Source organism: Lonchura striata, chromosome 4 (assembly GCF_050655825.1).
Source record: "Lonchura striata isolate lonStrDom1 chromosome 4, ASM5065582v1, whole genome shotgun sequence".
In the NCBI taxonomy this organism is placed as follows: Eukaryota; Metazoa; Chordata; class Aves; order Passeriformes; family Estrildidae; genus Lonchura; species Lonchura striata.
The window spans coordinates 2,847,612-2,875,390 of record NC_140706.1 but is presented as its reverse complement, the minus strand read 5'-3'; the positions used below and the strand labels follow the sequence as shown (position 1 = coordinate 2,875,390).

Sequence of the window (27,779 nt, the reverse complement as noted above, 5' to 3'; positions counted from 1 at the left end):
TAATTGCTGTTGCCTCCAAATAACTCTGTCCCTGTTATTATTTCTGAATGTGACTTCTAAATCACCTGCAATTCAAGTTCTAGCTCCTCACCCCTACCAAACTTCTCTCAGGTTGACATACAGGCATCATCAACAGCCTGCCAAGCTCTTTGAGGTGAGGAACACCCTTCTCTCTTCTGACATGGAGATTAATTTCTCCTTGACAGACAGCTGTAGGAACATGGACAATCACCACATTCCAGCTTTAAAGGGTGTTTGAAATGGAACACATCAATATTTAGGGATAATCTCATCTCCTGAGAGGACAGGTACAGATTTTTGAAGGAATTGTCAATAAAAGTGTGCATTTTGCTGTTCACTGCATCTTAGAGAATTCCCCATCAGCAGACAGAACTTCTCTTGGTGTTAATCATGGTGTGATGGAGGAATTTTTTTTGATGGGAAGGGGTCCATGGTGAGAACCTGTAATGAGTCAATGGTGCTGACACTGGGCACAATCTGCTGTGCTCAAAGCCACTCTCAGTCACACTAAAGCAAATCCACTGAATTCCAGAGTCTCTTCAGCAGAGCAGCAAATGAGCACCCATGGCCCTGAAATAAATCCTTCCCAAGAAATGCACTGGACAGCTCAAATTGGCAGCTACAACCCAAGAGCAATTCCAGGATGTGATAGCAAATAAATCGTGTCTAACAGGTTTTCAGCAGACAAAACTCTGCCTCCCACAACAGCAAAACTTTTCCAGGTTTGCTGTGATTTTCTATCAAGTATCACATTTCAACCACCAACCCCACAGCTCTGCAGGCAGCCACAGGAGCAGCAGTGTGGGTTTGTCCTGAGGATTTCCTTATCAGAAGCCTTTTGAGACAAGAGCTTGGTTTTTAATTTGATTTCACAGCAGCTCTCTTGGTGTAGAAAATAAAGCCAAACCAAATTAATTGCCCCCCAGGTCTGTGGGCACTTTCCAACTCCAAATTCAGCTTTACTGGCTCAGTCTCTGTGGGTAAGGCAGAGCTGCTGACAGTGAGAGATTATCTGAATTCCAGAATGAGTTTGATTTCAGTTCTTAGACACAGGGAGGACAGAACTCATTTCCAGCAAGTTCTCTCAGAACTCTAAAATACCCCGTGGGAGTCTGGTATGAGGAACAGCAGCATTCCCCAGGAAATATTCCAGGGTTAACCTGTGCCACAGACACAATTTAGCTTTCACAAGCAAAAACCTTTGGCTGACTCCTACTTTTAATTTTATTTTACACAAGACAGAATGCAACAAGTCTAACAGGAGAAGGGGAACTGCAAAACCAGCCTCACATACCTGCTCCTCTGTCATTGATTCTTCAACTCCTTCCTCTTCAACCACAAAACTCTCCTTCAGCTTCAGGTACTCTTCATATTCTCTCTTCTCCTCTTCTTCCTTTGCTTTCCTTTTCTCCTCTTCCTGGACAGAGAAGATGACAATTGGTCATTTTGCTCTTTCCCAAGTCAGGTTTTAAGTGAAGCAGCATCTTCTTCTCTCTGCAGCCAGCACATAAAAAGTTTTTAAGCTGAGTCTAAGTTGTCCCTTGATGGCACAACCAGTTTCAGCTGCCTTGCACAGCAGGGCTGGTTCTTAGCAGAGCTGACAGAAAACCTCTTAAATAGCAACCTGCCTGCTTCATTTGCATCAATCTGCTGCTCCTCGCAGGAAGTCCCTGCCCCTCCCTGCACTTTGATGCAACGTTCACATTTTTGGTTACTGGCCCCAGGTCTGCTCTGCCACTGCAGGACATTGGGAGTGCTCACAATGAACAGTGGTCTTACATTGGTGGAGAGAAACTGAAAGTTTCAGGTAAAATCAAGTTTTCTAAGAAAACCTCTTTCTTATGAAAACTTTCTTCCAGCAAGCTGTGCCTACATGTAATATATAAATTATTATATAAAGTATTTTAGGCACAGGAGGCACAATTGTATTAACAAAAGGAGTTTCTTACATGTTGTTTGTTAAACAAAAACTTCAGGCTTTTAGTAATTTGCAATAAAAAACCTTAATGGCCTACCCTGAAATAAATATTAAAACCTTAAAGCTCACAATAAAGCTGACCCAGAGAACTCCAAGCCCAGCATCAGTGACATGGTGATGCCTGGTTCTGTGGAATTCACACCTTCACAAACCAAAATGGTGATTAAAAATTTGGAAATGTGACAGATTACTTAGAAAATGTTTCAAATAGGAACTGGTCCTTACTGGGAACTCCTAAATTTGCAGTTTTCTATCATTTTCATTTAAAAATTGTCTTGCTTTTATCCAAGGGAAGGCTGGACTAATGTTGAAGGTTGGATTTGATGATCTCAGAGGCCTTTTCCAATTCAATAAAAGATTCCATGGCTCACACAGAACAAAAATGTTTCCCTCCAGGACAGTTTCTTGCACAGAGGAATTTCTGTTTTGTGCAGCACCTGGTACAGAGAGATTCCAAAAGGATCTGGCCTCTGGCTCCATCACATTCCAGGGGCTGATTAAAACAAACAGAGGAGTTCTTCAAATTTCAGTGACAATCCCAGGACATTCCTTTATCACCAGCAGAGAAATTGATTTTTTATTTGATGATTTGATATTGATTTCTAAATGCTTGCCATGCTACATCTTTGACATTAATATGGTAATTGTTTCCTCAAGTAGCTGGAATGTAAATATTTGTTCCATTAAAAAAAACAAGGAGAGACAGGAACAGGTCATTCAGGATATAGAAAATATATCCATATTAAAAAAGATTCCTTTCGGTAAAAAAAAAAAAAAAAAAGAGTATTTGGTCCCATTTTTATATAAATAATATATAAAATAAAAATATTTATACATAAAAATATTTTTTAGCAAATTCCCAGAAAGTCAGGAGAAAGAATCCTGCCAACATCTAAAAATGAGAAAAACAGGACTGAAAGGATCTTAAGTGTATCTGCAAAGCCAAATCCATTTTTTAAACTGCTATCTCATGAAAAAATCTATGGATCTGAGGAAGTTCTTGAGACAAAACAAGATCATTTTTGGGTCATTCATCACCACAACAATTAATCCAACTGCACATGTCTTTTCCTTATATGCTCTCCAGATGCCAAGAACAACATAACCCTATTTCATTTGGAAGCAACAGCAACTGTTCTTTTCTTTTAAGTGCATTGCATTTCATCTTGATCCTGGAAAGACAAGAATAATGTTTTCCCTCTGGTTTGTTAGAGAGGTTATAATTCAGCAGGATTTGAAATGAGGAAAAAGTAAAAAAAACAAAACAAAAACATCACAAAGGCTCAAAATTGCTTTGGTAAATAATTTCTAGATGGTTCTGCAAAAAAAGAAAAGATCAAAAGACAGTGTCCCACTTGTGACTGAGAGCAACAATAACTAAAACACATTTTCCTGCTTCTGGAAGGTCTAACAGATGATATTGTGGTCCTTCCCTACCTGAAAAACAGCACCTTGCATTTTTTGGAAGTATCCCAGCACGTTCCTATCAGCACTTCCATTCCCAGCACAGGCAGAAAAGCAGCCCTGCTGTGACTGGCAAAGCACTCAGCTCCCAGCCCTTTCTTTGCCAACAGGAATTTGTTTTCCAGATGCTGAATTTTGATCAGCAGAACATTTCCAGGTGCTCTGAGGCACTGCTTTGGTAGCTAAAGTGTGCCAGCCCTCAAAGCTTCCTGGTGGTTGTAGCTTTCTCCATAACACTAAATATTTCCAGCTGCTTTTTTTTTTTTTATCATCTAAAAATTAAAAATTCATGAAGAGCCTCACATGCTTTACAACCTAAATTCACCTATGATTCAATCTGTAGGAAAAAAAGGATTTATCCAGACTGCAGCTTGGCTCAGAGCAAGAGGAGAGATGACTTTGCACAAGTGCCCAGGGAGAAGCAAGGTGGAGGCTGAGCAGGGGAACCCAGGGAGAGTCAGGATGGCTGGGAGTATTTATTTATATTTATTTAGAATATTTATTTATATTTATTTAGAATATTTTTTATTTGACCACCTCTCTAACTCTCTTCTCTCATCTGCTCATAGAGCAGCTGTGTGGGAGCTACAGGGTCAAATTTAGGCAGCAGAATTCCCACAAAACTCAGTGTGTCCATACAAATAACCCAGAAACACCCCCAGCCCCTCACGGTCTCTAAGTGGTTTTTGTGCCAGGCACATAGAGGGCACTGGGCACAAACCCACCTTTCAAACCCCACATTTCTGGCACTCAGGTTCCTTCTGAGCTGGCGGCTCAGAGCAGACAGTGGCTGGGCCTCCCTCCAGCCATGGGTGGGGTGCTGGGGAAATCCCAGCAGATGGAAATTTGGTAACTGCAGATGCTCATCTTCAGCTGCCTGCTTTTGGTTTTTTGGCTTTTTTTTTTTTCTTTTTTTTTTTTGAAGCAAGCTTGCCTCTCTCCTCACCCATCTAAATGTCACCCAGACTGGGGGCTTAAACCATATAAAGATTTATTTTTGATTAGTTTATTCCACTGCATGTGAAGAACAGACTATCCCACTTTGACCACATCTTCATTGAACAAATCAGTAAATAAATGAGTCACTCAAACCTTTGTTTTCTGTTCTTTTTTGGGCCTGGATGTGCTGTGAGGCTCCCTTCAGATCATCACCCTCTGTTTGTCCCTTACTTTGATCCCAGGGATTATTTCCAAACACATTCCCTGTGCCAACTGCACAAGACCCCAACTTTTTACCAGGTGAAACCCACAGCATCCTGAAAATTCTCTTAGGCTTCCAGCTGGAAGCACACACTGATTTTTGGAATCACAGATTGTTCAGGAGTCCTGGGATGCTGCTTGGGTGGAGAAAACCTCACTGGCAGTGAGGAAAGCAGAGCAAATATTGGGACACTCTTCAGGCACCACCTGCTCCCTGTCATTCCTTTATTTGTGGTGTTTCCTGAATTTTTAGGATGAGGAAAAGCATCCTGAGTGTTTAGAGGGCCATGGATCAATGAAACCTTCCTTGTACAGCATCCAGTTTTTGTATTGTCAGGGCAGGTTCTGCAAGAAGCCAAAAGGGACTTAGCAGAGAATAATTTGGCACAGAGAAAATGGATCTGTAGGATTCCTGCCCCCCTCATTTGCTTAGACAGAATAAGTGTCCTTAACCCCTCAAAATCACAGGAGAATGAGGTTTTTTGCAAGGTTTTCTATTTGTACTCCCTTAGGAGAAATTGATTTTGAGGGAAGTATACACACTTGAAAACTGATGCTTAAACTGAAATTATGGAGTGGCTCTCCATCAGTCTCCAGAAATGCACTGTTAATACAGGAAAAAATGGATATAAATATCAAATAGGTAGTGAAGAGCTCTGCTGAGACACACACACATTAATGAAACAACTAAAACTTGGTGCCTTTTCTTCTGTGATCAAATATCAGAGTCAAAACTTTATGGTCAAACCTTCCAGAGGATCCTTGTGATCCTGGCTGACCCATTTCTACAGCTCTGAAGATCCAAACCTTTTTTTATTCAGGCACTTAAATGCAAATTTACCAAAATCTCTGTGCACAGGTAAAGGAAAAAGAGCTTTTCATGAGAGCAATCTGCCAGGTTTTGTCTGAAGACTCCGTTTTGCAACATCAGAGGAAATTCACTCTCATTGATAAGGTGTCAGCTGGTAAACCAGCTAACCACCAAAAAACTCCCAAGAGTGAAAGGGAAATCCCCAGGGTAAAGCAAAGCTGAAGCAAATGCCAATTATAAAGGAGCCTCCAGGCCTGCAGCCAATCAACTCAGCAGAACACTGGAAAGGAAACTTGAATTTAAAAATACATGATCTGGTTTGCAACACTCAAGCCAAGGGGCAACCACATTTTATTTATAAATGCATACAAATCTATTGAAAGAGAAGCAGAGGTTATTTTTCTCAAGGCTAGGCAAGATTTTAATCCCCATAACTCCCTCAAGGTAGAGTTCCCACCTGTCAGCACAATTTTAGTAGCACTTCTTGGGAGAGAGACTGAAAAAAAGATTCAAGTGGAATTTAGGTACCAAAGCTGGCTGTGCTTGTTTGGGGACTTGGCCCTGTCAGTGAACCTGCAGAAATACTCTGGGAGAGGAAAGGGAAAAGGAGGTATCTGACAACTGCAACATCTCTCAGGCAAACTTCAGTGATAAACTGATTTTTTTGTGCCTTGTGGGGTTATATAAACTACAGCAATGTCAGTGATCAAAGTGCCTCTAAAAAAACCAGCCCCTCCCTGGTTTTTATCTCCTGACTATCAGTCACTACTTGAGATGTCTCTCAGAATTTTGCCTTTCCACCTCCTGTTTCAGATGAGGGAATGGAATCATCACATATGCAGTCCACAAGGCCTTGCTGGTGACAAGACATTACTTGTGGCAATGAAGAATTCCTCCTCTAGAGGAAAAGAAATGACATTTTATCCTGTGTGTTCCATAAACCCAATGATCCTCTTACTGCTCACAGAGGCTCTGCCTTTTCCATCACACCATCAGTCTGCAACAAGATTAGAAAGATGAGATGTTCTGAGCCTAAGGACAGGCTCTCTTCAATTGTTCTGTTTTCTGTTACAGAGTCCATGAAGACAAATTTAAAATTACCAGCAAACAGCTGAGCATGGACATTAAATATTGTCAGACACATTTACTTTGATCCACGCTGCAAATGTTCAGCAGTTACTGGATTATCAACTCAGACACAAGCAAAAAACAAAATATTGAAAGCATTTTCCTCTGAGAGGCAAAATAATGCTCCTGATGCAGCCTGGTGGGTGGGCTTGCTGTCCTGATAAATACTGGGAAAACAAATAATTAAGCCAAACTAAAATAGCTTAAAATTACAGGGTTTAAGAAGGCAGGTACTGGCTAAAGTGACCAAGCTGGATTCAGGCATTTATTTGGGCAATTTTCCATGTTCTAGGAAGTACTTTGTGGATTCTTGTGCACATTTAAAATAAAAAAAGAAACAAACAAATAAAATCAGAGTTTTAGTTTGTATTCCTGTTTTTCCCTGAGCCATGTGAAATAGAAGTGCTGTAGTGCAGTCTTTACTAGGAATACTGTAAACTAAACCAGAAACAAATAAGAGTTTCCTCATTCAACCAAAAATAAATTACACAGCCCTCAACTGAACAGAAAACAAAGTAAAAGAAGGTAAATAAATATTTCTGTGTGAAGAGAGGTCTAGCTGAAATTTCACCTTTATTTTCTTTTACTTTTCAACTGTGCCTGAGTTAACCCAGCTAAATGGCTAAAGCCCAGGTCAGATCCCAGCAGAACAACTCAGTCCTGTGCCACAGCTTCCTTGGAGCAGGTTGGCCCAGCTCAGGTGGAATTTGCTTAAAAATTCACCTGCTGTGCTGTGCTGGATGGGACTGGGAAGTTCCAGTGGCACTTAATGTCACTGTCCAGCCAGTGTGTCACAATTCCCCCAGAGCACTGGAGTCATCCAACTCGTTATTCAGGGCTTCAGGAATATGAAGCTCTCAGAACTTTAAGAAAATATTAAAAAAAATAAACCTGTACATCTCTCTTGGAAAAGAAGCTGTGGAATTATTGGTGCTCTGGAAGTTTGGTCAAGCTGCTTTACAAAATTGTATCTTGATCTTGTAGTGCTGACGTTCTCCCACTCCAATTTCTGAAATTCAAGACTTCTCCTGATGGAAAGCAACTGAGAGTTCAGAAAGAAAAGGATTTGTGGGGAATAACCCCAGAGCTAAATGGACACTCACATAAAGATCTCATGGATCAATCTGTATGTGTAATGTATGGATTATTTTTCTAAATTGCTTTATCCTGCCTTCATGCCCTCAACAGAGGAAAGGAAAAATTGTCTTTCCCTTTTTAATATATTATCAGTAACACACCCCACTTACACAACCTGCTCTTGAAGCAAATTAAAATAAATCTCCATGAAGCAGAGACACAAATTTTCAAAAAACACAAAAAAATTCACAGTGAGAGCTGGGGGCTGCAATTTCTCATCTCAGGACCGTGCAGAACACCTCTGTCCTTTCCACCACACAATTTTCAGCAGCACCAGAGCATGAACTCTCAGGCAGCAGCACTGATGGCCTGAGTACAAAAAGCAGCTCTGAAATCCAAATTTTCCTCCCTCACTAATGAAAAGTATTCAACACAAGCATTTCAGTTGAGCAGTACCTGTTTTTCTGGGTCACTCCTGCTAACATATGCACAGCTCAGGAATCTTTAATTGGGAAGAACATGCAAATACATAAAATTAGAATGAAATCATCAAATTTCACACAACACTTGCAAAATCAGTTGCTGCTGCTGCTGCCTTTCACTTTCTGCCCTGCTGGTTCCAGCTGGCAGCTCGCAGGGAACAGGGGAAGTTGTGAATCTCCATCCTTGGGAGAAACTCAGAGCTGGGCTGGGCAAAGTCCTGAGCCCCAGATCCTGCATGTGGCTGGAGCAGAACAGACCCCCTGGTCCCTGCAGGTCCCTGGGCACAGAAGCAATTCCAAAAACAAACCTGGCTCAGGATTTGCACAGATAAATGCAATTATTCCCACCTGTCGTTCCTCCTCCAGACGAATCCTCTCCTCTTCCTTCCTCCTCTCCTCCTCTCTTTTTGACTCGAGCTTTCTCCTTTCTTCTCTCTCTGCTTCTTCAGCCTAAAATAAACATGATGCAAGCCAAGCCTTACTATTTTTTAATTTACATTTTAAAATTTCATATTATGATACCATGCCGGAGGTTCTCACCACCTTTTAAATGCCTGCTCAGAAAGAAACATCAAAAAAGAATAATAATAAATAAAAAGCTATATAATTTCACTTCCCTTCAGCACACTCAACATTGTGGTAAATTTAGAAATTACCCTCCTCATTGTCTTACCTGTACCTCAGTAACAATTTTAAGTTTTGAATGTGCTTATGAGCTTATTACAACAGTGATGTTAAAGCAATGTTGTGTCATGGAATTCCAGTTCTAATTACTTGGAGTTTACTTAGAAAGGACCCTAAGGAAGGGATAAAAAAAAAGGATTTGGAACACAAACTGTAAAAAGTGCATTCAAATGTATCATTAACCTGGGCAGAATCTCTTACAGAAAAAGCTGCAATGGTCTCTTGAAGTAATTTTATTTTTGTTGTTAAGAGGCTGTTGCAAAATGAGGGAAAAATAAAAAGGGTGCTGTCTTGGTGCTTTTAGCTGTTTTGAAGATTTTTTTTTTTCAGGCTCTTCAGGATACTTAGATTTGAAAATATATTCAAGAGGACAAGCAGAAAATATTCCAGTGGATGATTTGGCTTTGAGTGTTTCAGAGAAAAAGCCCCATCCAAGGAATTTAACTGTCTACATGGGAAAATAAAAAACAGCGTGTTTTAAAATGAAACAGAAGATTCCTTGCTCCACCATCTGATGCTCATCCAACTCCATTCAACTTTGCTCACATTTTCCACAAAAAAAAAAAAAGAAAAAAAAAAAAGAAAAAAGGAAAATTAAATTCAATGAGTATGGAAAGTAACAAAATGATGAAAGCACTGAGTGAGAAAAGGTTCATAATGGAAGTATATATATAACCAGTAATTAAGTTTATTACCAACTGTTCCATCTACTACACTGGTTTTAAACCTCAGGTGACACTAAAATTCCCAACTTGGGATTTCACAAGCTTTAAAAACGTTCATACAGAACAATACAGAGTCTGAAAAAAAAAACAAACAAACAAACAAAAAAGAACAATTCCAAGAGAAATGCACAAACTGCTGCCTTCAGAAGGCTGAAAAGCCTCTTGCTTCCCTGGAATTAACACCAAAAAGCTTTTCATCTCCCCAAGTCTGTAAAAACAATAAATATGGCTAAACACAAATAAAACCAATGCATGTTTTTGCACTCTGAGAGCACCTGAAACACTCCTCACAACTGCCCAGGGTGTTACAACACCACCATGGGGACTGGAATGTATTTTTAAGGGGAGACAGTGCTGACATGAAGCTGGAAGGCAATGGAAACATCCAAGAAAGAGCATTCAAGAGCTTAACTCCTCTCCTCCCCAGGAGTGTGAATGGAAAGAAAATGAGACACAGTTTTCCATGGCCCTCTTGGGCCAGCAAAAGCTGAATTTACATTTTTAAGATGAAACAACCATTTAGGGCTGACACTGCCTTTGCCTTTCTGGGCTGTCATCCCCAGTTCTCTGCTGAGCTGCTCAGGCTCTGCTCAATACGTGGCAGGAAATCCTCACCTCTCTCTGTGCTTTCCTGGCTTGTTTCTCTTCTAATTTCCTCTGCTTCTTTGCTCCAATTTTCCCAGACACCTGAAATTCTGGCACCTCTTCAGCATCCTCTTCCTCTGCAACATTGCATAAATGACAAATTTTAAATAATCTGTCAAAAGTCCCCTTGGAGAAACTTCAGTGCTGCCTAGGAAAGCAGCAGCAGATGAAAAGGAGACACACACACAGAGTTCAGACAAGACCTTTTAGATGGAAAAAGGGAAAAAAAAAAAAATCACACGGGACTGCCAAAGCCACAGAGCAGAAGTAACAAGGCAAACACACACTCAAGTGAAGGCAGAAATAAAAATTTCCTTGATCCTTTGAAGGAAGGCTTTTCATAAATATTTCTTGCTTTCCACAATTAAAAGAGAGACTTTCTCTGATACATAAATTGTGCTAATGGTTGTCATTATTTATCTGCTCAACACTGGCTGCAGAGACTTTCTTCCCAGTTACCCTCAGGCTTTGCACAACAGACATCCACTGAAAAGTGGGAATCAGAGGCACCCCACTCCTGCACTGGTTCTAGCCTGACAGAAATAACATTTCAGGGATGAAGGGAAAAATTCCTTGAAATGCAAATCTTGGGTATACCTGCAAGAAAATGACACGTAAATATTTGCCTGTTGTATGACAAATGGTTGTTTACAGAGGTGATTTCTGCAACGGTGAAATATGAAAGAGTTTTATGCTCAAAGGGTGTGCAAATGAGGATTTCTGCTCACTCAAGGGCTGAGGAAGAAGAGCTTTTAAATGCAGCCACTTCCTCCCTGCCCAAAGCTCAAGAACATGTGGCCACTTTATTTGCTGGTCTAAATCAGTCCTTGATCCCACCAAAGTGCTGGGGACTGACCTCAACACTCCCAGAGAAATCCTCAGCTCACTGCACAAAAACCACACAGCATATTTACAGTCATGGCAGGCTCAAAATGAAAACTCCCACACATGGCTCCCCTTTTTGGGTAAAATAATTGGGGCTTTGAGCATCCCCAGTGCTGCTCTGCTCGATGCTGACTTCAGATCCAAACTGGAAGAGATTTGTGCCAGGATGTTTTCTGGAGGGAGATCTCTCCAGAGCACCTGGTCCCTTTTTTTTGGGAGCCCAAAAAGCTGCTATGAAAAGAGCATAAGGATGAATGACACTCCCACTTCTTTTTTATGAAGAATTAGGTTGAAAACACTCTTGTTTTACTAATTCCAAGACACAGAATGGGACTATGGTTAAACTACCAAGCCATCATGAGAAATAAATGTAGCTGAGAGCTGTGTAGGTGGCTCTCAAGTAACAGCAGTTTTCAGGAGATGGAATTAATATGAGCCTGGTTGCTGAGCTGGGCTTCAGAGAATTACTGGAGTCTGATTACTGAGATGATCAAAAGGGTTCCCCCTTCCTGCACCACACAGAGCAAGGAGGGACACTCAAGAGCTGACACAGTTGCTTCTAGAATTTTAATTATGCTTAAAATAACCTTATTTATATTTTAAATACAGCATCGAGGGGAGTTCCAAACACAATAGGTGAGCACACCCAGCACTAGCAGTTATTACTCCAAAATTAACAGCTCAGTTCTGGTATTATTGTTTAGAAAATCATTTCTTGCAAACACCACAAGTATAAAATACCATCTATGACACTGTTCCACCTGAGGGCTTCTCAGATTTCATCTATATTAAGATTACCTGAGCCAGATGTGAGGCAGAAATCTAAGGAAGGCTTGTTTTAAAGCTTTTTTTTTTTCAGTCCTGGATCAAACACACCTTTGTTGTTCAAGAGCATTTCATTCCTGCTGTTTGAAGCATCTGATGTGACCCCTTAAGCACCATTTCCTCCAAGCTTCCTCCAGTGTTTGGAGCTCCATCCATCAAAAGCCAGAGACGGGGATGCAGACAGAGCTCATGATTCAGCAGAGCTGCAAAGGTCACCAGGGCACTAAACCTGGCTGCAATTAAAATTTCCTAAATAAACCTGAATGTGCTGACAGCAACATAAACACATGGTCCCAGCATTTGCTGAATCCATTTGTTGTTACAGCAGAACAGCTCCAGCAAAAGCAGGGAGGGTGCTGCACACAGCCAGCAATTCTTTATTTCACGTTAATAAAGCACTGATTGTTTCAGCAGCTTGTGACAATCACTTTTCACATGCTTGTGGCTGTGACAGCACTGGGAGACTCCATAGGGAGTGAATCCATAGGAACTTGGCCTTCACCTGTCCCTGAGCTTGGCTGGGATGCAGGAGGGTCAGGTAATGAAAGCAGTTTAGCATCCCCCAAGTGCTGTGCTTGGGCAGCCTGGGTTTGTGCTCAGCTGGGAAATCCCACACTCTGACAGCATTAAAACTGAAATAAAGCAGGTTTAGATGGGATACTGGGAATGAATTTTCCCTGTGAGGATGGGGAGGCCCTAAAATGGATTTCCCAGAGAAGCTGTGGCTACCCCTGGATCCCTGGAAGTGCCCAAGGCCAGGCTGGACAGGGCTTGGAACAACCTGGGCTGGTGGAAGGTGTCCCTGCACATAGCAGGGGGTGGAACTGGATGAGCTTTAACATGAATTCCAACCCAAACCTTTCTGTGATTTCAAGAGCCCCAGGAGTTCCCATCTCAAGAGTCAGAAAGCACAACCAGTGTGACACACTCTGCTTTACACAAACGTGGGGCTCTCAGCTGACCAGCTGAGAGGTGGCTTCAGGGAAATTTTGCTTTTCATTGGTATTTTGAACATACTGAGAGGCAGCACAACAGGGAACTTATCAGTCACACAGGTGTCTGAATTGCTGCAAATTTACAGACTTCTTTTTAAAAATGCTTCCCAGTACCTTTAGAAAATGTGCTGGAGTGCTGATGTTCTCTATCAGGACAGAAATTTAGTAGAATTCTGTGCTGTACAGAATTCTGTCTGTACAGAACAGACAGAAACTTCCAAAATAAACAATCAGCATTGTGTATTTTAGTTATCCCAGAATCACAGAATGGTTTGGATTGGAAAGAACCTTAAAGATCATCCCATTCCAACCCCACTGCCACTCCCACGTTTATCCAAGCCACATCCAACCTGGTCTAGTTGTCCTTGTTTTGCTCTCTTTTAAATTTTGGGTGAAGCAAATGGATTCCCATCCATGAAAAAGAATGAGAGTTGCACAGGTGGCTACTCACAGAAAGTCCTCTGGGCACAGCCAGCAGCCTTATTTACTGTTTATGCTGCACCTAACAAAAGGAGTAAGAGAAAGGAGGGGGAAAAAAATGCCAGGCAAAAGCAGATGTTATTAACAGCATGTAATTAATACCCAACAGATGTGTGACACCAGCCACTGGAAAGGTGTGGCCATTCCCCAGAAACACAATCCTCTGGTGGGATTAAGTATAGTCTAATAACTAGCCTTAATTTTTGTGGGTTTTTTTAATTTTTAATTTAGAAACCGAATAAGAAACCGGTTTATTAATCTGAAACCACAAAATCAGGCAACATTTAGGGCAGAAAAGAGCAGCAGACACCAAGCCCAGACCTTTAGAGCAGAATGTGGAGTTTATTCTCAGCTAAAACCATTTGGCAGAAGTGAGAAACCACAGACCCCTCCCTCCACAGCCTGTCTGAGCCTGAACGGGATCAGACACTCACTGGGGGCACTCTGACAACACCAAACTCACTGGATGAGTAGCAGCACCAAGGCAAAACTGACTTTTGATTCACTAGTTGGGATATTAGTCAAAGTTTAACTGTACTAGAAAGGTTTTCCTACTGATTAAGCATTAAAATAATTTCAACTACTACGCCAATGAACGCAGCTCCATTTCACAAGAACAGCGTGGGACCACATCACTGCTTCTAAATTGACACATTTTCCAGATCTTTCAGTGCTCAGAAAAAGTGCTTATTTTAAGAGATTTCAGTACAAACACATTCTTCTTGAATTAATGCACAATATCCATCACTCAAGGTGGATGAAGCATTATTTTTATATTATTTTTTCCCCAAAAATTAGCAGAAACCACTCATACAAGATTTTTTTAATTGTGGGATTTGAATGCTGAGCTTAGATGCCACACAAAGCAATAAAAAACATTTTTAAATGCCAAATTATTATAATTTTTAAAACTTTTAAAAGCTTGCCTTTTGCTTTCTTTCCCAACAGTAATTAATACTTACAAAGAAAAATGTGAAATTCTGATCTCCAAACCTGGCCATGCAAAAGTAGAGAGGAACTTGTGATTTAATTTATGTTGCACTCACAAACTTTTCTTTATCATGTTTTATTTTACAAGCTCGACCACTCAGACTGTCAAAAGCTGTTGGATTTATCATTACTGATGCTGTGGAAGTAAAATAATTTAACCAAATATTCACTGTACTGGAGATTCCAACACTTGTGCTGAGCTGCACAATGCTAAAATCTCAAGAGAAAAATCACACAGGTGTTGGGATATTTAACCTTTGGGAATTTTATGCTGCTTCCAGAAGTGAAGAGCCCATAGATTGGGGTAAATAATAAAAGCAACCTGACAAAAGCAGATTATTTCTTTGAGGGAGTCTTTACTTTCTCTTTGTTAAAAAAACTAAACCAAAACGACGATCCACACAAAACCCCATTTTTTGGCAACAAGTCAGAGAGGTCATTTTGCAGATGTGAAAATAAGTGTCTTTGCAATTCAAACCCTTGAAAAATACTCCCTGGAAATGGACTGGGCTGCTGAGGCTTTTCTGGCACATCCTTCCCTTTTCCTTTCTTTTTCAACCACACCCCCAGCAGACCCAGAGCATTGCCCAGCAGTCTCTGTTCTGTGGCACTTTGGAAAGTGCTGGCTATTCTTACACAAGTCTGGTTTTCTTGCTCACCACACCATGATTTATGGTAGTTATAATCACCAGTTTCTCTCTCCCTCACATCAACAGCAGCGAAGTTTTGGCCTGAGACACCCCTCCAAGTGACAGAAAACCCTCACCCTCACTATTTTTAGCACAGCTGGATCAAGACAACCCAACTGTATCTGCCATCATTTCACCCTCATGAGTTTCTTGCCACTTGAGAAGAAATTACATTTTTGATGTAAATATCAGATGGATGGGTCACTTTCTGCTCCAAAATGCAGTCTCAAGAGAAGAACCTACTTCACCTCTGAGCTCTTTGCAGTGTTCAAGGACAAGGATCAGGTTTGGAGGGTCAAGCTCAACTTGAGAGCTGGGCAAGTGTTTTTTCTGCACACGATCAGCAACCAAGTAAAAGCTCACAGCAAAACACCCTTATGTCCACCCAGAGGTGAGCAGAATCCAAGTGGATGCACTTAGAGCATCAGACAGGCAAAAACAAGAGCCAAGCACACCCTCCTTGGATGGTAAAGAAAAGGAATTTGAAATTGGAAATGGGAAATGGTATTTATTTACACTACACATGACCGAAACAATCCTCGCTCCACCTCCAATTTATCCCCTTCTCCCACTGCTTAGCTTGGCCTCTCCTGCCCTAAATGATTAATGCCTGAAATCCTCACCCATTTATGCCTTGCAGCATTTTCATCTTGGCTGTAGCCAGTCCACAAAGCCACCTGTGTCTGGATTCAATTTAAATTAAGACACACAGGGTTCATTAAGTCTGCTAGCTGGGATCTCAACCTAACCACATGAATACACAACTCTCCTCCACGGGGAAAGGAGCAGGCACTCTGCTCCAATGTGCAGAGCACAGAGGCTTTTAGCAAGACTCCCAGATTGCAGAGGGCTGCAGAAAAGGCAGGAGTGCTGTGGCTGGAATTAAACTGGGCAATTTGAGGCAATCAAAATCATTTTTCTAAAGCCAGCCTGAAAGGCACAGCTCAGAGGTCCCAGTCATTTTGAAAATTACTTTGTCACCAAGGAGAACCATCTCCCAGCAATCTTTGGTCATCAGAGGGTATCTGCAGGTGCTGATGTTCTCCTGACAGGTGACCTCCTTGGAGCACTCACTGAGAAACACTGCTCAGTAAACTGAGGCAGGGTGGGCACCTGGCTGGGTCTGTCCCACAGCACAGCCCACATGAACCCTGGGCATCAGGAACCCAGCACCAGTTGGGTTTTTCCTCTTGGAGGAAAGTCAAGATATTTGCTGCTGCACTATTGTCTGCCTGTGGCAATCTTATGGCTTTGTTGGCCCCAAGTTGGGCAACTCCCTGGGGGCTCCCCTGAGTGGGGAAACCCTCCTGGAGCAGTTCTGTGTCAGGAAAAGCAGAAACTCAGGACTTTCTTGGTCTTCAGCTTCTGTTTATTGTTAGCTTATCAAAACTTCAGCACACTGTCTGCATGCTGGAAAACAGCACAAAAATGGCTACCAATAGTGTTACAAGGCCTTTTAATTCTAATCAAAAACTAAGCTGCCCAATTAAGAAGTAATACCTAGATTATTTTCCCTTCTAACTCAATAACTGATCCCTAAAGACCCACAATGTAGATTTTTCTACCCAATTACAAGATACCACCTAAACCCATGAAGAAGAAGGAAGAAGAAGGAACACAAGACAACACCCTATACCCTCCATCCTGTTCCCATTAACATACTAAAAATCTTAAAACCTAAATTTGTCACCCAAGTGACATACTATACTACTCTCTACTTTTGTGGTCTCTAGTTTACCTTGAGGCTTTGGAAGCTTTCTCCATGAATGAGGGCTAAAGTCAGTGCTCCCCTGGGAGTCAGAACTCCCCAGGGCAGACACAGAATTATTCCCCTTGCCTTGAGTTTCCACATCCTATAACTAATTTACTTAGCTACACCAGCAAGCTGAAGAATTACAACCTGGTTTTGGCCTGAGACACCCCTCCAAGTGACAGAAAACCCTCACCCTCACTATTTTTAGCACAGCTGGATCAAGACAAACCAACTGTACCTGTCATTATTTCATCCTCATTAGTTTCTTGTCACTTGAAAATAAATTAAGTTTTTGATGTAAATATCAGATGGATGGGTCACTTTCTGCTCCAAAATGCAGTGGGTGTAGATTTGAATACTGAAAATAATAATTTACTATTTCTGTCTGTATTGCATTACTCCTTATCCAGACCTACAGGTAAAATTTAAGCTACAGAAGGGTCAATGAAGTTTTCAAGTGTTTGATTTTAGTGTCCAGGGTTTGGGGCTGCTTTTCCTCCCCCACTGCTCTGTGAGAGATTTGAGTCCTGGCACAAATGAAGCAGCTCAGCACAGGCAGCAGAAACCGTGGGCTACAACTTTACCCTCAAAGCTTCTTTCTCATTCTGGAATTGAAATCTGATTGTTAGATGGAAAACAGAAAACCCTCATGCTAACCACAACTCCAAAGTCCGCAAGTGCAGCTTTGGGGACATTTCCTAGAGTCAGCAGAACTGGCTCCCAACAGGCAGAACTCTTAGGTGGCAACAGCACTTCCCACCTGGCTGCACTGTGTGACTATCACGGGGACCCAGGGGTGGTCAGGGCATCCTCACACCCTCCCCGAGGTCACTGCTCAGCTTCTTGCAGCGATGGCTTGGTGAAGAAATCACTTCTTGGCAAAAGTCAGAGTGATGCACAGAAGGATGAGGAAGCTTTACCCAAAGTTCAGCACAGGCCCAGAGTGGAAATTCCACAAATGGAACAGAAATTTGGCAGTAAAAATTTGCAATGAATTCAAACAAAAAAACAAACAAAAAAATCCGCTTTGTTTACAGATGGTCAGAAGATTTCAAAGGCAAGAGTGGAGAAACCAGACTGGCTTGGGTTTGGTGTATCTGCCTAAATTGCCAAATAATTTTGCTCTTCAGCCCTAGTGCTGCACTGGGCTCTTTTTCCAAGGAGTCAACAAATTCTTTAGCACAAAACTCTGTTATGGAGAGAAATTGCCATTCCTGGTTCAAATGCAAGCAGCAATTAGATAAAACTGCTCTATACTGCAGTGTGACACAGAGAAAATGCAAAAAAAAAGGGATAAATCCCAGAAAGATTCCAGGCTTGTGCCACATGGCCACAGAGAGGGCTTTAAAACATTCAACACATCCTTTTCTAAGGAGAAAACCAAACCTTACACTAAGACAGGTAGCTCAGGGCCAGGCTGAAGGATTTGCAGCACAGAGAGTGGCTAATCCCAATTAATAATGGCCACTGGTCACTGAGCAGTGCTGGGGAAGCAGGGACAGCTGCTTCTCTCCACAGCTCCTCTGCCCAAGTCTGTGCTCACTCCCCAAAGGCTTTGCTGTTCCTGCTGTGCATCTGTCCTCAGCCACTTGGAAAATCCATCCCAAAATATGAATAAAACCGCCCACAGAGGCAAAGAGCAAGAAGCTGCTTTAATTTGGGTAAGAAATTAGGGAAAACAAATAAAAGAAGGCATGTCATTTCAAAGGGAACTTCATGCAAAAGCAGCAGCACTTGCATCTGATGTACAGAAAGCTGCAATAGAATTATTTATAAAGCCCAATGACACAGATTCTTCTATTGCTACAGTGACAAAGTAAGATAAGATGAGATGAGCCATTTGCTTTGACAGCTTCACTGTCGGCCTTCAGCATTCAAACTTTTGATGTCTGGAGTTGAAAACTTGAGTATTTTTAGATTCCGTTTTCTTTCCAGGATGTTATCACATGAGAAGAAATAACCAAAGTTGAAAAGTTCACACCTGTCCAATCTCCATCTGTGAAACTGCTGAACATAATTAGCTGGAAAAGGAGATTCACCTGATAATGTGAGGCTTCTTACAAACTGCAGGGCAAGAAAAGCTGAACAAAGTGCAAACAGTCCCTAATGAAGGCATCACAGAGGTGTGTGCTCAGTGCTTTCACCTCCTGCACACCACAGAGACACCCTGATCTCCACTGCAAACTCCAGAACTTGAGCAGAAAGCCTGAACACTTCACCCACGATCTGAAAGCAGAAAGAATCCAGGGGGTGAATCATGGTGATCTCATCTCTCCAGCAATAAAGAGAATAATGTGTCAAGCTTCACCAGAAAAGGGAATTATACTTACAGGGTGTAAAAAGATGTTATTTATCACCATATTTTTGTCTATAACCCCACCACAGAAATGTAGCTGTGAACTGTAAATCCAGCACGGGATTTACACAACACATTGTCAACAACCTGCTGGCAAAATGCTGCAGTCTGTGGTGATCTCCAGGTACTCCACTTGATCCTGACCACCACCTGGATGGCTCCTTGGACAGAGAACTCTACATTTTGCAGAGATTACTTTGGGGAATTAATGCTTCCCACCAATTTAAAAGGAATCAGTTATGTACTACAGCTTGTTATTCAATGCAAGGTCTGGATTCTGTTTTCCCAAATTCAGAGAATGACCAGGTTGGAAGAGATCTTCAAGACCATGGAGTCCAACCCAGCCCCAACATCTTGACTAAACCGTGGCACTGAGTGCCACATCCAGGCTTTGTTTAAACATATCCAGAGATGGTGACTCCACCACCTCCCTGGGCAGAAAATTCTAGTATTTTGTCAATATTTCCATGAAAAACTTTTTCCTAATATCCAACCTATATTTCCCTTGGCACGGCTTGAGACTGTGTCCTCTTTTTCTGTCAGCTGCTGCTTGGAGAAAGAGACCAACCTCACCTGCCTAAAACCACCTTTCAGGGAGTTGTGGAGAGTGATAAGGTCACTTAAGGTAATTTAATTTAATTCCCTGCATGGCTAAGAAGGAAATACAAAAGTTTTTAGGAAGGATGTGAATAGTCTGGCACCACAAATAGCCAGGATTTACCTCAGGAAGAGGCAGAGGTTTAAAGTAAGGGGTATACAGAGAAAAGTGATGAAGTAGGGAGAGAAAACAGATTATGGTGAAACTGTAAATAATCCATCAGCAAAACTCAACAACTTCCTCCAGGAGGCAGCTGCACCCCTTCCCCAGCTTTAACACCTGCTGTGAAGGTTCGTTTCAGTGTCTGCAAGACGAGCTGAAGGCAGAGTTACCTTCCAGCCACTCCTCTGCCTGCTGGGCTCTCCTCTGGGCCATCAGCCTGGCGCCCATGTTCCTGCGGCGCCGGGGCATCCCCTCTGCTCGTTCCTCCCCGTGGGGCCGGGGCCTGGCCCCTGCTGCTGCTGCTGCCACATTCTGCTGGTGCTCCTCATCAGCTGCAAGAAAGAAAGAATATATTCCTATTAAAACTCTACCTTCTGCCTCTGTTTCCGAGTTACCAAACAGCACAGACCTAAAAGTGTGGTTTTCTTTCTAAAGCATTCTGATTTTTTTTTTTAATTTTAACTTGTACTTGTGTAATATGGATTCATCTGATTGTAAGCTCAGAGGCTGAATATTTCAGAGAGGAAAATGTAAATTACTACACATGAAGCAAAACCTGAAGAGCAAACAAGGATCACAAATTACAGCTGAAATAAATACTTCATTCTACCCTGCTGATTTAAGATCCCCAAATCACAGGTAGGTACAAACAGGACACTAAGGGCCACTGCAGCTCTCATTGCCATCTTCTCTGCATATGCTGCAGTTACTAATTAAGATCTGGCAAATGAATATACTAACATAAGCAGCTGGGAGATGGAACTGACTAGTGGGTTAATTTCAGAAGTTTTCCATAGAAAACTCTCAGATTTTTTTTTTTTTTGAGGCTTCCTGTTGCTTTTAACTATGGCAGTAATGCAAAAAAAAAAACCCAAAAAAACACCCAAAGCCACATAATGGTAAAATATCATCATCCTTAATATCTGCTTTGCATATTCTGTTGATAAGCCTAACTGATATTTGTTACGTGCTCAATCCTGCAAAGTAGTAACTTTTGACCTTTAATTCAAGCAAATTTTCAAATGGTCTTATGGAAAACTGCAGAACAACTCATTTACTCCAACTCAGGACACATTTATTTTGTGATCTGACAGATTATGTTGAGTCCCAGGAGCACAAAACGCTTTGCACACTATGCCAAGTCTCCAGCAACCCCTGATCCAAACAATGCCCTCCTAAAAAACCTCCTGTTAGCATATCTGCCATCAGAAAATGGGGTTTGTTATGAGTGGATCTGTGCAGCACCCAAGGCGTGCCTGCAGCTCACCTCAGTTATCTCAGCTTTCAAAGTGCTGTGAGGCTGATAAGGACAGGCTGCAGCCTCCAGCTCAGCAGGGCTGCACAGCAGAGCCACCCGGGGCAGGCTTTGGCCAGCAGAGATGTCACAGGGATGGCAGCAGGCCCCCCTGGAACTGAGCCACTGCCCTGTCACACTGCTGTCACCCTCCTGCTCACATCCACCTGTGCAGACAGAACGGGGCTGTGAGAAATTACTGAGTGCAGAGATGCCAAAATGCTGCTTGAAGGCTTGCCCAGTGCTATCCACAGCTTATTGCTACAGGAAACATTCTCCTGCAGAGGCAGAGCAGCAGAGCACTTGGACACTGATAAATGCCACAAACGCTCTGCAGAAAGCTTTTTATACAAATGCAGTATTCCACTCCCTATGCTCTTGAGATATGCTGCAATTCAAACCTCAGCATCCTTTCACCTGCAAGCTTCAGTAATTCCCAAAATGGTCGTGCCCAGCAGCTCAGCTGTGCAGTTCCAGCACTCATTCATTCTGGTTTTGGTTCCTGTTGTCCTGTGAAACAGAGACTGCTTTGCATTTTATGAAAGAGGAATCTATTTATAAGCCATGTATTTATTTCAAACCGAAGATCTCAACCCTCACAGAGAAAAACACGTGAACCAAGCTCTCTGCTTTTCTCCATTTAACTCTCTACAGGAGACTCAGTAATTTCTCAAAGTGACCAGAGTGGACTGGGCTCAGGATGTACTAAACACCACACCTGACCCACATCATAGTCAAACACACATATATGTGTGTTTGATACATATGTGACATATCTGTCACATCTCCAAAATGTGCACATTAACAGAAGACACCAAGCCACTATGGACTGTCATTTAGTAGGAAATGTTTTAATGAAGATTTTTTTTCTTCCTTCTATTTTCTAAAATATTTCTCCTGACTGCAGCTTCTTTTTCAGCAGCACACAGATGGCTGAACATGAGCCAGTGACACCTGTTTTGTGACAGCAGGGCCAGGGCAGTGCCTGTCCCCTGTGCTGGGGCACCTCCAGTCCTGGGGGCAGTTTTTAAGCCACTCCCTGTAAGAAAGACCTGGAGGGGCTGGAGAGAATCCAGGGAAGAGAATGGAGCTGGGGAAGGGGTTGGAGCAAAGGAGGCTCAGGGGGGACCTTGTGGCTCTGCACAGCTCCTGACAGGAGGGGACAGCCGGGGGGTCGGGCTCTGCTCCAGGGAACAGGGACAGGAGGAGAGGGAACAGCCTCAGGCTGGGCCAGGGGAGGCTCATGTTGGATATTTCTGAAAATTTTTTCATGGAAAGGGTTGCTCAGCCCAGGCACAGCTGCCCAGGGCAGTGGTGGAGTCCCCATCCCTGGAGGGACTTAAAAGCCATGTGGATGTGGCCCTTGGGGACATGGGTCAGTGGTGGCCTTGGCAGGGCTGGGGGAATGGTTGGACTGGATGATCCTTGAGGGCTTTTCCAACCTGTTTGTGTTGAGCATTCTAGAGCTTCTGTTTGCCAGGCACTCAGCTGGGCAGGGATTTGGAAAACATGAATGTTACTCACTGCATTTCTCCCTGTCCTTCACAGGCTCTGCTGTAACACACCTGGACCTGCTCCCTCAGGGGTCAGGGCTTTGCCTACGTGACTCCAGCCACAGCATTTCTTGTAGAATGCTGAAAGCTCAGCTGTGCTCTCCCTCTCCCTGAGCTGTGCCACACACTGGTGGCACACAGAGAGGAGGCTTCACACAACAGAGCACACACTTAAAAATCACTTTTCCTTTTCCTTGGGACAGGACTCACCATCAGATCTGAGCTCTGGCTCTGAATTATTTGCTCTGAGGTCTGGCCCTGGTGGGTTTTTTTTCACCTCCTCCAGCACAGGGTGTGGTTTGGCTGCTGCACTTATCTCAGCACATCTCATTTTCCTGGAGCTGCAGAGGTCTCAGCAGTGGCACCCCAGGCTAGTCAGATCATGCAGAGATTAGTCACACAAGTACTAATTAGTCTTGATCCAGAGCAATCTGAGTGAAAATTAATGGCCAGCATTAAAGAGGTGAGACAAGCCATCCAGAAGCTTTGCAGAATGACAGACCAGGCTGAATTAATGAGATAAACCCCTCAAATTAACAGGTAATACAAACAAAACACTCAACAGCTGTCTGGGAAAGGGACAGGGGCTCAATTTGTATTTGTGGTGTCCAGGGTCTGAAAACCCAAGGACCTTTTTGTGCTGAGCACAGCAGCTCTGCCTCAGTGTTCAGGAAGCAACAGTGCAGGCAAGAGATTTTTTCAGCTGACTTGTCAGCCAGGGCACAGCAGCAGCTCTGAGACTCTGGTTGTGTCTCCTTCCTGAAGGGAGAGAGAACAGAACTGTGCTCTGCAAGCAGAAATCTTTCCTGAGCTGGATGTGAAGCACCACTGCAAAAAACACAGATCAGCACCTCATTTTACACTCTGGAGGTAAAAATCTGTCCCTTCACGAAACTGTGCAAACTTTTGCTTACAGCAGAGATGCTTTTCTAGAGAACAACCCCTTGCCTATCACAGCACCTTCCTCTCAGCTCCACCAGGTGAGCACGGGACACCTGGGCTGGCAGGAATGGAGGCAGCTCAGGGCTGCAGGGACAGGGACACAGCTCCACCTGCTGCACCCTCACACGTGGTGGCACTTCCCACCACGCTGGTGGCACCATCCAGCACCTTCTGCCTCCGTGCAAAACCTCTGAAATTCAGAAAGGGATTCAAAATTCAACAGGTGGAAGCTTCCTGAGGAGGTGCTTTGGCCCAGTGGAGCTTATCAGAAAGAGAAGTGGCAACCAGGTGTAAAATCAAGAAATGCCACTTTTTTTTTTTATTTTCAGTAGAACAAGTCCAGGCATGACCCTGCTTGAAACAACGTGCTGTGCCAAGTGACCTTTCAAAGAAATGCAAAGGTACAGGGTTTACCTCTCCTGACCCTCAGCTCCCTAAAGCAGGCAAGTCTTGGACATTTTTTAAAGCAAATTTCCATGAGATAACACAAAAGGAAGCTGCTGCCCCAATCCCTGCACGTTAACAAGAAAAGGTGAGAGCTCCCACCACTTCTTTAGGTCCAATGTCCCTGGTTTCAAGTCCTTTCCAGGTGGCAACACGGATTTATTGGCATAATTGTGGCAGCTTCCATTGTCCACCTAAGAACATGGAATAGAAAAGGAAATTCCTGCTTTAAACTAAATTTTTGTGGGAATTAAATACACCACGGTCCCCATGGTTCTGAAAAAATAATTTCTGTTGTGTACAGAGAAAAAAAGTCATCCCCAGCAGCTGAGACTTTGTGAAGGGCTTTATGATGACAGAAAACAATATATTGAAGTAAAAAATATCTTAAAACCACAGTAAAAAAAAAAAAAAAAGCATGACCAACTTGGAAGTGTCAAAAAATTACCACTAAAAAAGGCTTCAAGATAATGAAATTGTATTGAATGTAAATTAACTTCAACCAACTTGCTCAAAATCAGTATTAAAGTTTGGGTTTTTTTTAATAATTCACACTATTTAAAACAAATGCTTGGGCTTGAATTTAGAGCTTTGAATGCTTAAAGAGAAAAGAAATCCTCTCAAACCCCACAGCCCCTGATTTACCCTGACAGGATTCAAGCTCAGGAAATGATGTATTTCTCCAGGACATGCATGCCTCACTTTTACCAAATGTTCATCTCTTCATTCATAGGAATGCAATGAAATTACATCAGTTTCAAAACCTTTCCAAGAGAAAGATTTAGACCAGGTCTGTGGAAAAAGAGGTGTGTGAGAAATGTGTTGGGAAATTTAATTATTATAAGCAAAACCTGCTTTTAACACAGATCCCTTTCCAGCACAGTGTTGCACTGAGTGACTGTGTTTATATTAAATGTGTGCTGGTTTTACCTCTTAATTAGAAATTATCAAAGCAACTCCCCTAAAAGAAAAAGAATACAAATTCCAAAACTAAAACACCCCATATCCTTGACATCTGTGGAAGTTCAGAGTTTGTCCTGGCTAAACATCTTAATTTGACACTTGGCAGGTAAACAAGCTCACTCCTTCCACTGTGAGGACACAACAAGGTCAGTGAGTTCACACCACACCTGACTCCTTCCCACAACACCCAATTCCCACCCACACCATCCCCACAGTGGAAGTGGCAGTGTTGTTTATGGTTGGACTCAGTGATTTTAAAGGTTTTTTCCAGCCCAGGTGATTCTCTGATCACACACTGCCCAGCAGTGACACAGGGCTGGAAGTGCTGCATCATCCACCTGCTTCCCACAGCCCCAGGACTGCACTGGGTGAGGTGGGAAAGGAGCAGAAGTGGGACATGGCACAGGATTGCCTCCAGATGGCTCTGGAATATCTCCAGTGAGGGAAACTCTGCAGCCTCCTTCTCTGGGCAATCTTTTCCAGTGCTCCCAGTAAAGAAATTCTTCCTCGTGTTCAGGTGGAGCTTCAGTTCCTGCTGTGCCATTGCTGTGCCCTGCTCTGAGCCCTCCCTGCAGACACTGCTGGACATGGATGAAGTCTCCTCTCAGTTTTCTCCAGGCTGAACACTCCTAGCTTCCTCAGCCTTTCCTGATCAGGAACTGCTCCAGCAGCCCCTTCATCACCCTCACAGCCTCTGCTGGTCCATCCTTTCCCGAGGAGCCCAAAACTGGACCATCTCAGAGGGCTGAGCAGAGGGGCAGGATCACTCCCTGACCTGCTGGAAACGCTCGGGATTTCCCTTGGGAACACCGCTGGCTCAGGGACAGCTCGCTGTGCACCAGGACACCCAGGTCCTTCCCATGAAGGCACAGCCCAGCGTCTGTCGGTGCTCGGGGCTGTTCTCCCCACATGCAGAACCTGAACTGCACTGCGCTGAATTTCGGAAGGTTCTCCTCCGCCTGTCAAAGTCCCTCCGAAGGGCGGCACAACCCTCTGAGACATCGGCCACTCCTTGTTTTGTATCATCAGCCAACCCGCTGAGGGAGCATCGACCCCTTTGGCAAAGTCACTGCTAAACAAGCTACAAACACTCAGTACAGAACCCTGGGGGCACCACTCGTGGCAGGCCTCCACCGATATCCCGAACCTCCGGGATCTGTCCTCCATTCCCCCTCATCTGCAGGAACCTCAGGGACACCTACCCAGCCCCCAAGAACCCCTGACAGAGAACCCGGACCTCCAACGCGGCGTCCCTCACCCCGGGGCCGCCTCAGGCCGGGAACCGGCAACCCCCAGCAGCAGTGGGAGCCCACATCCCGCAGCCTGCGGGGCAGCCCGGGTGGAAAGCGGGGTTAAGACACCGGGACACCCCCCAAAACCCCTGGGGACCCCCAAAATCCCCAAGCCCCCAACATGGCGGGCGCCCCTCAGGGGCCGCCCGAGGCGTGGCGCCCCCTGGCGGCTCCGGCGGAACGCGCCCCCCGCGCACCCGGTTGAGAGCAGCGCCGCGCCCACCGGAACGGGGTGAGGGAAGCCCGGCCGCGACCCACCTGCCCTGGCTTGTCCGCGGAGGCGGGTGGCGAAGAAGAGAAGGACGGCGAGCAGCACGGCAGCGGCGGCGAGCAGAACCGCGTCCATCCCGCAGCGCCCGCCCCGCCCACAGCGCCCTTGCTACGCCCCGTCCCCTTGGCCTGCCGCAAGGCCCCCCGCGCGCGGGCTGCCCCGCGGGGTGCCTGTGGCGGCGCGGCGCGGAGGGCGCGTTTGCGATCGGGCAGGCGCGGCGCGGGCAGCCCGCGGGAGGGGTCCTGCCTCGTCGCTGAGGCGGGCGCTGAGGGAGGGCGCGGAAAAAGGAATTAAAGGCGGAATTAAAGGAGAAATTAAAAACTATGAGGCGAAACCGGCCGTGAGTGCGACGTCTGGGCCCGGGCTGGGGAGATCCTCAGCCGTGACCCCGCACTGGGTCCACCCAGGCAGGCCCTGACAGCTGTCGGGGTGACCTAGGCAATGGTGAAACTTAAATTACACCTCTGAGTAATTTCTGTCTTCTGCCTTCAGGTCTCTGAAGTTTGGGAATGGGATGAAGATGGAGCTGCCTGGCTCAGCAGCGTGATGTCCTGACCTGATCTGAGCCAAAAGTGCACAAAAAGATGCAGAAACTTGCACTGGAGATGGAGAAGACATTTCCCCCCTTTGCATGGTCACCTGCTGTTAGATCTGAAACTTTGCCAGGCTGCCCCAGTCCTATGAATGAGAAGTGTTTTTAGGCTTTACCCATTTTCATTTTGTGGTTGTGAAGTTCTGTCTGATCAAGCCCTTTCATGCTTCACAAATACTTTTCAGTGTGACAGTTTAAAGCACTCTTGGTGGGGGAAAGTGTTTTAATAAATTGAATATGCAAATTAGAGGCTATGGGACATCTAAAGGTGATCAAAAGCACTGTTTTAGCTAATTAGTCATTGCTGTGGGCTCCCACAGCTGCCCGTGTCCCTGTCACGAGCTGGAGATGAGTTCAGATCTGTCAGCAGATGGAAAGCAGCTTCTGCTGAGGGATTTGCTGAATTTTAACAATGTAGAACCAGCAACACAGTGGGAAGCTCTCAAAAAAAAAAAAAACCAACAAAAACAAAAACAGCTG

At 43.9% G+C, this 27,779-nt stretch overlaps 1 protein-coding gene and 1 long non-coding RNA gene across 2 annotated transcripts in view; one reads left to right on the top strand and one right to left on the bottom strand.

Annotated features, from left to right (window-relative positions):
- Positions 1 to 26,808, bottom strand: part of DDRGK1 (DDRGK domain containing 1) — a 34,375-nt gene extending 7,567 nt beyond the window's left edge. The window contains exons 1-5 of the mRNA XM_021526818.4: positions 26,695 to 26,808; positions 20,119 to 20,280; positions 10,186 to 10,292; positions 8,510 to 8,611; positions 1,316 to 1,438 (exon numbers count right to left, since the gene is read on the bottom strand). Coding sequence (XP_021382493.1) covers positions 1,316 to 1,438; positions 8,510 to 8,611; positions 10,186 to 10,292; positions 20,119 to 20,280; positions 26,695 to 26,782 — 582 coding nt within the window. The 5' untranslated portion in view covers positions 26,783 to 26,808. The remainder of the gene's footprint in view (positions 1 to 1,315; positions 1,439 to 8,509; positions 8,612 to 10,185; positions 10,293 to 20,118; positions 20,281 to 26,694) is intronic.
- A 142-nt stretch (positions 26,809 to 26,950) lies between these two features.
- On the top strand, positions 26,951 to 27,543 carry LOC110468710 (uncharacterized). The gene is made up of 2 exons (XR_002465136.4): positions 26,951 to 27,114; positions 27,200 to 27,543. It is a non-coding gene; the product is annotated as an uncharacterized LOC110468710 (long non-coding RNA).
- The last annotated feature ends 236 nt before the right edge of the window (positions 27,544 to 27,779 follow it).